This window comes from Apostichopus japonicus, chromosome 3, assembly GCF_037975245.1.
Source record: "Apostichopus japonicus isolate 1M-3 chromosome 3, ASM3797524v1, whole genome shotgun sequence".
NCBI lineage: Eukaryota > Metazoa > Echinodermata > Holothuroidea > Aspidochirotida > Stichopodidae > Apostichopus > Apostichopus japonicus.
In genome coordinates, this window is record NC_092563.1 from 28,352,554 (window position 1) to 28,363,555 (window position 11,002).

The 11,002-nt window shown below is 42.4% G+C and overlaps 1 protein-coding gene and 1 non-coding gene across 3 annotated transcripts in view; both read right to left on the minus strand.

The window, feature by feature from the left end:
- LOC139965738 (cyclin-dependent kinase 10-like) overlaps positions 1 to 11,002 on the minus strand; it is a 31,267-nt gene that overhangs the window by 17,734 nt on the left and 2,531 nt on the right. The window contains exons 1-2 of one of the 2 annotated variants that reach the window (XM_071968405.1): positions 3,143 to 3,297; positions 247 to 381 (exon numbers count right to left, since the gene is read on the minus strand). In XM_071968405.1, the coding sequence (XP_071824506.1) occupies positions 247 to 363 (117 nt within the window). In that variant the 5' untranslated portion in view covers positions 364 to 381; positions 3,143 to 3,297. Of the gene's footprint in view, positions 1 to 246; positions 382 to 3,142; positions 3,298 to 11,002 lie in introns of those variants that run through there. The other variant, XM_071968407.1, reaches the window with a different exon arrangement.
- On the minus strand, positions 9,390 to 9,461 carry Trnac-aca (transfer RNA cysteine (anticodon ACA)). Its single transcript has one exon. It is a non-coding gene; the product is annotated as a tRNA-Cys (tRNA).

Here is an 11,002-nt window from a genome sequence, read left to right on the forward strand (position 1 = left end):
AACATTCAGGGCAATTAGAGAATACTGAAGACTATTAATAATGTTCAACTAATTAATATCAGTGGAGAAGAGTTACATGGTGCTAGTCAAATTTGCCAAAATGGTCCAAAAATGCTTCCAAAAATATTCAGAGACAAAGACCTGAGGTTTGACATGACTCATAAGCCTTGATAAAATGCATTTTTGAGACCTATAAAATAATTTGTTCAGATATATATCTAGAAAGAGAACTAAGAGTCTACTTACTCTGTCTTCATCGGGAATTCGGAAGGGCTTACAAGTTCTGAGAGAGAGCAGATGAGTGACCTTCTCGCGGCTTCCTGCTGTTCCAGACTTTCCACCAGATTCCATCATGAAAGACATTTAAGTTCTATTTCAAACCTGTGGCACAACAACATAAAGGAAAGACCTTCAAAGGTTTTTTATATTTAAATGAGAAATGCACCAACCCAGCCAGACCACCACAATTTTCCAAAGCATTATTCCATGGCTAGAAGTGTGTTAGCTTGTGTAGCCATTTTCCTATCTTCTTAGCTCACTGCACTGGTTCTACACAACTCCCAATCACATGTACTCACAATCTCATATATTAGAATTTTCTGTAGATGTGTCATCACATAAATTTGTATGCATCTTATAGCATAGTCTAGGCCTTAGTCTAGTGTGATATATGCTTAATTCACTGTAGTAAGGGCATGTATGTTCTTTTATAGGATAGCGGTGATGACGAATTTGCTGATTTGCTCCCTCTGTGATTTAGTTCTATCCTCCAGCTAGATGTGATTTCACCTAGATGATTTGATTAGATTTCCCTAGAAATAGAAAGTCTAATTATACTGGTAAATGTTAAGGAGTCAAACTGCTTAGAAAACTTCACACATGTGATGAAGTTGACTGTAAGTATCCACTAACTGGGTAGAATACTCCAGCAAAGTGTCTCGAAATACAAAATTAATGTTACTTGTTTCACTGTGGAAATTTTGGGTTTTTCGTGATGTGCTTAGTAAATAAACATTGCGATTGAAAAAGTGCTTTGACTTACGAACGCTGCAGTGACTATCATGGCAGCTGCATATGTATAACAAAGTATGCAAAGTTAGAACTTAGAGGACATGCAAACTTACCATAGCCTACACCACCATACAATACACTACACTAATGACAATGTTGCTACTGTAGCGGCGTAATTTGATTTTCTGTCAATTGATAGCGCCCTCAATTACCTTTGTAGTATCGCTGAACTGGTGAATAATAATTTCATTTTAATTTAGATATAGAGCATTGTACGCATGTGTGGGTCCGCGATGATACCGTCAAACGGCCGTTTCAACCGCCATATCCCGGTCCATACCGAGTCATCTCCTGAGGAGACAAAACTTTTGTGGTGGACATAGACTCTAAGCATGACACAGTGTCACCTAACGAACTTAAAGTAGTATGGACTGATCAGGCTGACATTGCGCACTCTCCGCAGCTTACACTCACAGACGTAACGCCAGTTAAATCATCATACCCGCCAGCTACATAGTCTACCGACAAAGCTACTCCCATAGCAACTTCCGCCGATCCAGTCCCTCAGGTAACAGTCACTCACTAAGGACGCCACATCCATTGGCAGGCACGATATAGATGAGGGTTTTTCTTAAATGTTTGATATCTATTTTGTTTTATCCATCACTCTGCTTTTCTTCGTATCAGTCAGTGATATGCGCGGGGGCTTATGTAGCGGCATAACTGGACACTGCTACTGTTTCTGTCAACTGATAGCGCCATCAATGGGTACCATTATTCTCTGCACACGTTACTTTCCGCTGAAACAAAACGGTGTTTTCCGCACACAAATTTGTCAGCGGAAAACGTTTTTTTCAGCGGAAAGTACGTTTTTTTTGGGAGGAGCAGAATGGCTTACTGAAATGCACATGGAAGGATTAAGGAGGATGGAGAAGTTGGATTTGACTTTAGCAGGATAAAATGTAGCTCCAACACTAGATTATTATTAGGATAGCTTGGGTTGTACTTGTAGCTTAGGCTGTACTTGTAGCTTAGGCTGTAAGCACAAGTTTAATTTTAGTTATACAGTGCCACCTTATTTGGTTGTAGTTTTCGATATGGCGTGAAGGTGAAAAAAGGTGAGCTGCCGTACACGATTTGGTCTCGCTAAGTTTCATCCTTTAGGGGGCAAGCGGGGGGATGGGGTGTCTTTTGTGATATTTTCACATTAACAATAACAGAGTACAGAGTGAGAATATGTAGGGCTATATATACTTCTTTAAGTAATCCCTAATTACAAACACCCAAAGCCTCCTGTAAATGATAAGCAGCTTAACTGTTCTGACATAAACTCAGTCGTAACCATCCTTATCGACGTTCTTTGATACTTTCTCATGTTATTTTCATCATCCTGAATTTGGTATCCTTAAATTTAGGAAAAATATAGTGTACAGGTAAGTGATAAAAAAAGTTGTTTTCCGCACAAGAATTTTTTCAGCGGAAAGTAATGTGCGGAAATTACCGTGTGCGAAGAACAACTGAAACCCCGTCAATTACCCTTGTAAGTTGTAGTATCGCCAGTTTGAACTTATGCCACTTCTACTTCGATCGCTTTACACAACGAGTTACCAACTGCGTTAATCCCCTACATTAATCCTATTTCGATCTGATAATCCTCATCGAGTTGGGAAATGTTTGTATCCCACTGTCATCAGTTTATGTTTTTAGTACCACATTACTTTTATTTCATTATAATGATTATATAAACTTTTTGTATTGTGTGAAGGATCTCAACATGATACAGTTTGAAACAAAAAAATATTGAATTAGACTTAGGCTTACTCTATGAAGCTTTGAATGGTAGGTGACTTAATTATATATAGTCAAGTTGGACATAGGCCTAGATAGGGCCTAAGCTATATCGATAAATGATACAGGTCAAGCTAAGCCTCTGGTCATAGAAATAAAGAGGGGCCCTTTATTCTTTGGCCTCTGGTACATTTAGTTATGCAGTTAGTTAGTACTTGGACTAGTTATGCGAATTTTGGTACCCAGTGGTAAGCTCAAGTTTTTATTTCGAAAGTTATACTTCTGTACACCTTAATAATGTCGGCGAAATTAACGTCTCAATTGACTTATTCAACTAACTAACCAAATCAAAAATTTCTAACGTATACTGGACTCTGTCTAGGTTTCTCGTCAGGTCATGTTCGTGAATTACAGTTGAGCGTTCATCTTGCCTTCAGGGATGTACTTAACATTATCACCACTTCATCAAGGTAACTAACACTATTTTCAGTGTTTTTATCTCGCGCACACACTACCGTGACGTATACAGTACTTCTTTCAGTTTAACTTCTAAAAACCGACCATATCACCATAAAATTGCTTGTATCTCCAGTCGCAAACAGTCAGTCCTTTCAGTATTTATCAGTCCTGAGCAGACATGATTTTTGGCAGGACGCTGTGTATCGGAGAAAGTATGACACTTATTCTGGACCTCTGTGAAACCATCTCTGTTCAAGGCAGTGGCGTCGCCAAGGGGGGGCCAGGGGGGCACGTGCCCCCTGGAAAACCTAGTGCCCCCCCGAGTGCCCCCCATCTGAGATTTGGGTTGGTAAAAAATATATATATATTTTGTTATATTCAACTCCCATCATCTGAGTTGGTTTTTCATAAGGACAAAGAAGCACAGTAATTCGTATTTTCTTCAAATGAGCTGCGAAAAAATGAAAATTTTTATCCTTGAACGTCGGGTATCGAAGTCGTAACCCGCGCCATCACAACAGGTGTCGATATTTACATTGAATGTGTCAGTGCTCACCAGTGGCGGCGGAACCGGGGGGGGCTTGGGGGGGGCTCAGCCCCCCCAATGAAAAAGTTGAGGGGGCAAATGCATGATAAGCCCCCCCAATATTTACCAAGGCTCCGAAACGTGCATCTGCCCATTTTTCAATGCATACTTGTCGATCTGTCCAATGCACACGTATATTATATAGGTGTAATAATTTTAGTAATTGCTGGGGGACCCTCGGCCCGTCCCCTGGCTACAGACCACATTGTCACCCCAACCGCGTCTTCACGCCCCGTGAAAAGTGGAAGCAGTGAGTGTGAGTACCGGTAAGCGTAACACAACTTCGTCTTAGGCCAATGACTTGCCTCATTTCAGCCAGTTCTCCAACATCCCCTTTCTTAGTGGCGGAGCGTTCATATATACAGTCAGGGCGGATGCCCCCCCCCCCCTGACGGACTCAAATGGACTGCTGGCGCCCTTTTCAGCTTTTCACTACTTTTCACTTATTCGCGATTATTGACTATTTTATTGCGCTCTCATATACCTATTGACATTTGTCATATTCTGTTGGTGTAATTTTCCGACACAATGGCGACGACACCTATTTATTCTCCGTTTATCTGCAAATTAGCAGGGCCCGGAAAGGGTCATTTAAGGGCGGCGGAACCGGGGAGGCACAGGGGCACGTGCCCCCCACTTTTCCTCAGGTTAAAAATGTGCCCTTTTTCTACATAAAAATTGAGGTGTCTCAAGTTAGCAAGAGGCCAGGGAACCAGAATGAACACTCGGGAAGGGCCGTTTCCGGCCATCTGAGGGGTTTGTAAAACCAAAAATTTTCTTGTACGCTCCGCGCCAACCGATGGTGGCGCTCCGCTCAGATAGTCGTGTATACAACTTTCAAATCCTGGCTACGCCCCTGACTTCTAATGAATTTCTGTGGGTCAAACTCAAAGCTATTTCGAATGGAAAAAAATTGTTAAGATATTATCAAGAAATAAACTCTTATTCGGAAGATTCCTACATTAGCAACTAGCATGATTTCACCTCGTTTTTACTCAAAACAAAACTTGTTCCTTGTTTCCCAATTTGCGCATTGGATATTGCAGTGCTAATATGCATATTTTCCTTGAGGGTGGGGGGGGGAGCGTTGATGGAGTGATGTGTATACGCAAATAAGATAATACAATAAGAGTTATAAAGGGTACTAAATATAAGGCTGTATCATTCCCATCGAATTTCTGCAAAGTGCCCTTCGATGTCGGTGCCCCCCCCCCCCCCAGATTAAAAGTGCTTCCGCCGCCCTTGGGGTCATTACCTGCAATCTAGGGAGTATCTTTATTCAAAAAATTTCTGTACGCTCCGTGCCAACCTGTGGTGGCGCTCCGCTTAGATAGTGTCGAAAGCGCCCCTACAGACCATTCTTGCCCCCCTGACCAATACCCCTAGCTCCGCCACTGCCCTTACTACACTCAAAAACGTCTTTGCGAGTACACTACGAGTAATTGCTACTCTCTTAAAACACCATCGAATATACAAATTACAATGTTTTTACAGACTTTTACGTGCAATATGAGAAATTGCAGGCGTGAGACCCATATTTTAGGGCTAGGTATTCGCAGCATAAAACACTCGGCAAGTGCCGTTTCCGGCCATCTGGGGATTTGAAAAAAACCCAAATTTTCTTGTACGCTCCGCGCCAACCGATGGTGGCGCTCCGCTTAGATAGTATCCATGCACACATTAGCCCCCCCAATAATTTTTCCGTTCCGCCGCGCCTGGTGCTCACGCCATACCAGCGGATATACACGTCCGCTTCGCGAGCTACATGACTGTGAGAAGGGAGGGTACTGCAATATGTTGCCTTGGTCTGAGGTTGACAGGTTAGGAGCTGACGAAATGTGAGAATGTGAGGGTCCGCAGGCACCATACTTGCCTATATTTGTGGACCCATATATTAACCCTGTTGTGTAGGGGGAGCAGAGGTCATTTGAGGTCAGATGCTTGTAGGAACAAATGGCGAATGTTCACACCTGCATACTGAGTCATACTCGATGTGTGATCAAACTTTGGATTGCATGGTGAGATCCCTGATAGGAGCCAATAACGATGCTGGAACCTGTTACATCTTAATAGATAATGGGCGAAAACGAGAAGGACAAGAAAGGAGTCGGGGATCATGCACACATTAATTCAACAAATGTAGGTTCTATTGATATAGGGTTAGGCATAATATCGACAGCATGTGGTTCATATCCTCTGCAAAATTCTGCGCCTTGTTAAAATCATTACCTCAAAAATAGCAATTTCTGGAGATATCTTCAGATCGAATTTAGCATCAAATGTGGCAGCATTTTGCATCTAGCCCATCCTCCGTATGCGAAAATTTTCCAAAGGGGAGGGGGCAGTGGCGGCGGAACCGGGGGGGGGGGCTTGGGGGATCAGCCCCCAATGAAAACGTTGAGGGGGCAACTGCATGATAAGCCCCCCCCCCCCCAATATTTACCAAAGCTCCGAAACGTGCATCTGCCCATTTTTCAATGCATACTTGTCGATCTGTCCGATGCACACGTATACTATATAGGTGTAATCATTTTAGTAAATGCTGGGGGGACCCTCGGCCCGTCCCCTGGCTATAGACCACATTGTCACCCCAACCGCGTCTTCACGCCCCGTGAAAAGTGGAAGCAGTGAGTGTGAGTACCGGTAAGCGCAACACAACTTCGTCTTAGGCCAATGACTTGCTTCATTTCAGCCAGTTCTCCAACATCCTCTTACTACACTCAAAAACGTCTTTGCGAGTACACTACGAGTAATAGCTACTCTCTTAAAACACCATCGAATACACAAATTACAATATTTTACAGACTTTTACGTGCAATCTGAGAAATTGCAGACTTGAGACCCATATTTTAGGGCTAGGTATTCGCAGCATAAAACACTCGGGAAGTGCCGTTTCCGGCCATCTGGGGGTTTGAAAAACCCAAAATTTTCTTGTACGCTCCGCGCCAACCGATGGTGGCACTCCGCTTAGATAGTCTATACACATTAGCCCCCCCCCCCCCCAAAAAAATTTCCCGTTCCGCCGCGCCTGGAGGGGCACCCCCTCCCCTTAGACCCCTCCCCCAGGACGGCGATCCGTATCCACCTAAGTGCCACCCCATCAAATGCTGGTGCCCCCCTGTGCCCCCCCAGACTGAAAAGTCTGGTGACGCCACTGGTTCAAGGGTCTCTATATTTTTTTCACAGATTATTTTTTAGGTCTCCAAGGGGACCTCAGGGCCGTCTTAAGAGATCACCGGGCCCTGGGGCCGGCAATGGAGAGGGGCCCCTCAATCAAGTGAGTTCGAAAAAAGTTGCGTGAAAAATTGACATCCTTGACAATCGCTCAAGCATAGACATGCCTGCATTTACCACCCCTCCCACGGTCGCGCATAAAGCATAAAACTTGAGCTGAATAACATACGTGATATATCTAAAAGCTGAAATACATTATAGAAGAGTAATCTTCCAGTTGCCCTCCGTCCCTTCCCTAACAATACTGGACTCACCGTTTGTAACACCCTTGTGTCGAGTCTTTCAACTGGGGGAACTAACGGAACTTGCGGCATTTCTTGATCGTAAACTGTTGTTGGCTGAAAGTCAATCTTTTTGAGGTGTTTTGAGGTGTTGTAAGTCTTCGGGGCATTGTATATTCCAGGGTTGCCAACTCAGATTCGAATATTTAATGTCAAACTCTCAAGTGGATCACCAACTCTCGTCAAAAGTTGTCAAGTATCGAATTCAATCAGGCATAATGGCCTATTCAATAAGTTTTCCTCCCAGCTTAAGACATGGGTTACTACGATTGCGGGGCCCCTGACATCGCGGGGCCATGGGCCAGGGCCCAGTGGGCCCATGCGTTAAGACGGCCCTACAAGGGGTACGTCAAGGTTGACCATTATGTCCGAATCGTTTTCCTTAGGGGCACTTAGATTATAAACTTCAGTAATAATTATATTCCTCATTTATGGATATAACTTATCACATATTCATCTTGTCCACAACCCCCCCCCCCCCCCTTAATGGAAGATCTGGACTTGCAAATGAGAGATGCGATTGAGGACCTTAAGTGATAAATATGGAACAGTTTGCACAAAGTTTAAAATGTAAATGTTACGTTGTATGACCGTTCTGCATCTTGGAAATTGTTCTGTGAGCTTGTTGCTTAGAAACCCGTGTGAAAATATGGAAGTAAATGCTTTATTTGAATGTATTTAGTGATAAAAGAGAAATAGCAGCATGTAATTCATTTATATCTACAGGGTGTTATTGTAGCGCATGCATACTCAGAATTTAATTGTCTCCCTCCTGCTAAGTTTTTTGTTTTATTTATTATTTACAATGTATCTTAGTTATATCTTATCTTATTATCAATAAACTCTTATATTAAAATTCACAATAATATTGCTAATTGAGGAAGACGAATGCGTATTTTTCGTGAGCGATTTCTTCCATGTTAATGGCAATCTCTTTTTTATTCTTCATTTACTAATAAGATCAAATATATCCAATAACTTTCTGTTTATACTCAGGCGCGTAGCCAAGGGGGGGGGGCGAAGGGGGCGGCCGCCCCCCCCTTGAGCATATTTTTTACAAAATTTTTAAAGGTTTTTATGATATCGCTAGTATTTTCAAAAGAGAAAATGCTAAGATGCAACTTACAAGGCATGGGAAGTGCCATTTCCGGCGATCTGGGAGGCATTTACAGCCAAAATTTTCTTGTACGCTTCGCGCCAACTCATGGTGGCGCTACGCTTAGATAGTTTGCAATGCGGAATCTACAGTTTCGCCCCTCCCTTGGCAAATTCCTGGCTACGCGCCTGTTTATACTATATATTATGGAATGGCTAAAGACATTCCTTGGTATAGTGTAAAACTAAAATGTAAGGCGCGTTGAACTGCAAAATTGATAACATGATCCGTGTCACCGGCTTACACACCCTCGTCCGAATAACTAATATAGAATATAATTATTTATTGAAAGAGAAAGGGCAATGACGCAATGTCCTAAAAGCCGTTTGCAAATGGGAACGAATTTTCCAAACCGAACATAAAGTACTGGAGTACTATTTTCTGTTTACCTCACGCTGTGTTCAGAGACGCAGAGGTAAAATACTGTCGGCAGTTTCGATTCATTCAGATTATTAGTTACAAAGTTGTTTTTTTTATATAAAACTCAAACAAAAACATTCCCCAATTTGTGTAGTTTTTATAATTACTAACTTGATACATTGGAATATTTATTTTGGACTTGTATCTTTACCAAAGAATTCTGACCAAAAAATCCCTTAGAGATGAATTAGAAACGGCTCTGATCTTCACAATTTAGAAGTTATTAGACACCCATTCAACTTGTTCTTATCGCACGCAAAATACTTTTTCTTCAATTGTAAAATGAACAATATAAATCCATATGATACGATATTTTATGTAAACTTCGCTTTCTGTTGGAAGTTGATGTTTATATTTTGCAAAAAACGAAAGATGACTCACGTGCTTACATCTTCAAGACATATGAATGAAAATCGTAATGAGTTGGAAAATCAAGAACAGTGAAAAAACTTCCAGCATCCACCGGGATTCGAACCCGGGCCTTCCGCTCTGTACGCGGACACCCTAACCGCTAGGCCATGGACGCTGATTGTATGTCCAGAGGTTCGAAACCGGTAAGGAAGGTCGTAATTTCACTGTAGGCATTTGTCACCTGTATCGAACAATACTAGTTCTGTTTTTGGTGACATATTTTGCCTTACTCTAGAGATCAAACATGATGCTAACCAACTATATATATAAATATATATTCAGGCGCGTATCCAGGGGGGGGGCGTTGGGGGCGTAAGCCCCCCGGGTAAGAAAAAGAGGAGAGAAAAAAAAGAGAAGAAAAAAGGGAAAAAAGAGGGGGGAAAAGAGGAGGAGGAGAGGAAGGAAGGGAAAAGAAAAAGAAGAAAGAGAGAAAAAGGAGAAAAGGAGGGAGTAAAAGAAAAAAACGTCAAGGGAAGAGAAAGGGAAACAGTGACATAATTACAGCGCTGATCCCTATTATATACACATGGCCGGGTAGCCAGTGACGGATCGAGGATTTCGGAAGGGGCGTGCGCCTCACCCTACCCCTTACACCGACAACTCCATTTTTGACGTTTCCATTTTTCCTCTCTCACTAATGTATCTATATATGTATATATACTATATATGGTCTATCATAACGCGTGTGTGTCTATGGACGCCTTAAACAACATGTGCTATGAAACCAACTGTTGCTGGTCTCGAACTCGACCGAGTCGTCGGGGAACATGACGCATTTCGGGAAGGGAGCGAACGCCCCCCCCCCCCCGATTATATATTTTTTTATGATATCGCTAGTAATTTCAAAATAGAAAATGCTTAGATGCAACTCACAAGGCATGGGAAGTGTCATTTCCAGCGATCTGGGAGGCATTTTCGGCCAAAATTTTCTTGTACGCTTCGCGCCAACCCATGGTGGCGCTACGCTTAAATAGTCTGCCTATAGGCTTCGCCCCTCCCTTGGCAAATTATTCGCTACGCGCCTGTTCAAATTTGTAAAGCAACAGCAGATATGACATCATATCAGTGAGCATGAACATGGCGTCCCAGGATGAACAGCCTCAAAACTGTCGATGTGTGTAGTCATAGGAACCCAATTTGATTTGGGGGGCTGTAACGACTTGCCCGAAAAATATAACCTAAATTTTTCGCGCGCTAAGCGCGCGTTCAACATGTTAAAGTCAATATCATATAAGCAAGCATCGGTTATTACATCGCATGCCATCGTGTACCGTGCGGTACGGAAGCGTAGAAGGGACATTGCATTGACAAGTTACCAACTTGACAAAACGACAATTTTCTGCAAATTGACGAGTTGACGAGATGGTAACGTGACAAAAATCAGAAAATTGACGTTTTGACGAGATAACGGATCTCGTCAATGCATCAATTTTCTGAATTTTGTCATCTTGTCGAGATGGTAGTAAGTGTGCAACTCGTCAATTTGCAGAAAATTCATGCATTGACGAGATCCGTTATCTCGTCAAAACGTCAATTTTCTGAATTTTGTCGTTTTGTCGAGATGGTAGTAAGTGTGCAACTCGTCAATTTGCAGAAAATTGTTGCATTGACGAGATCCGTTATCTCGTCAAAACGTCAATTTTCTGAATTTTGTCG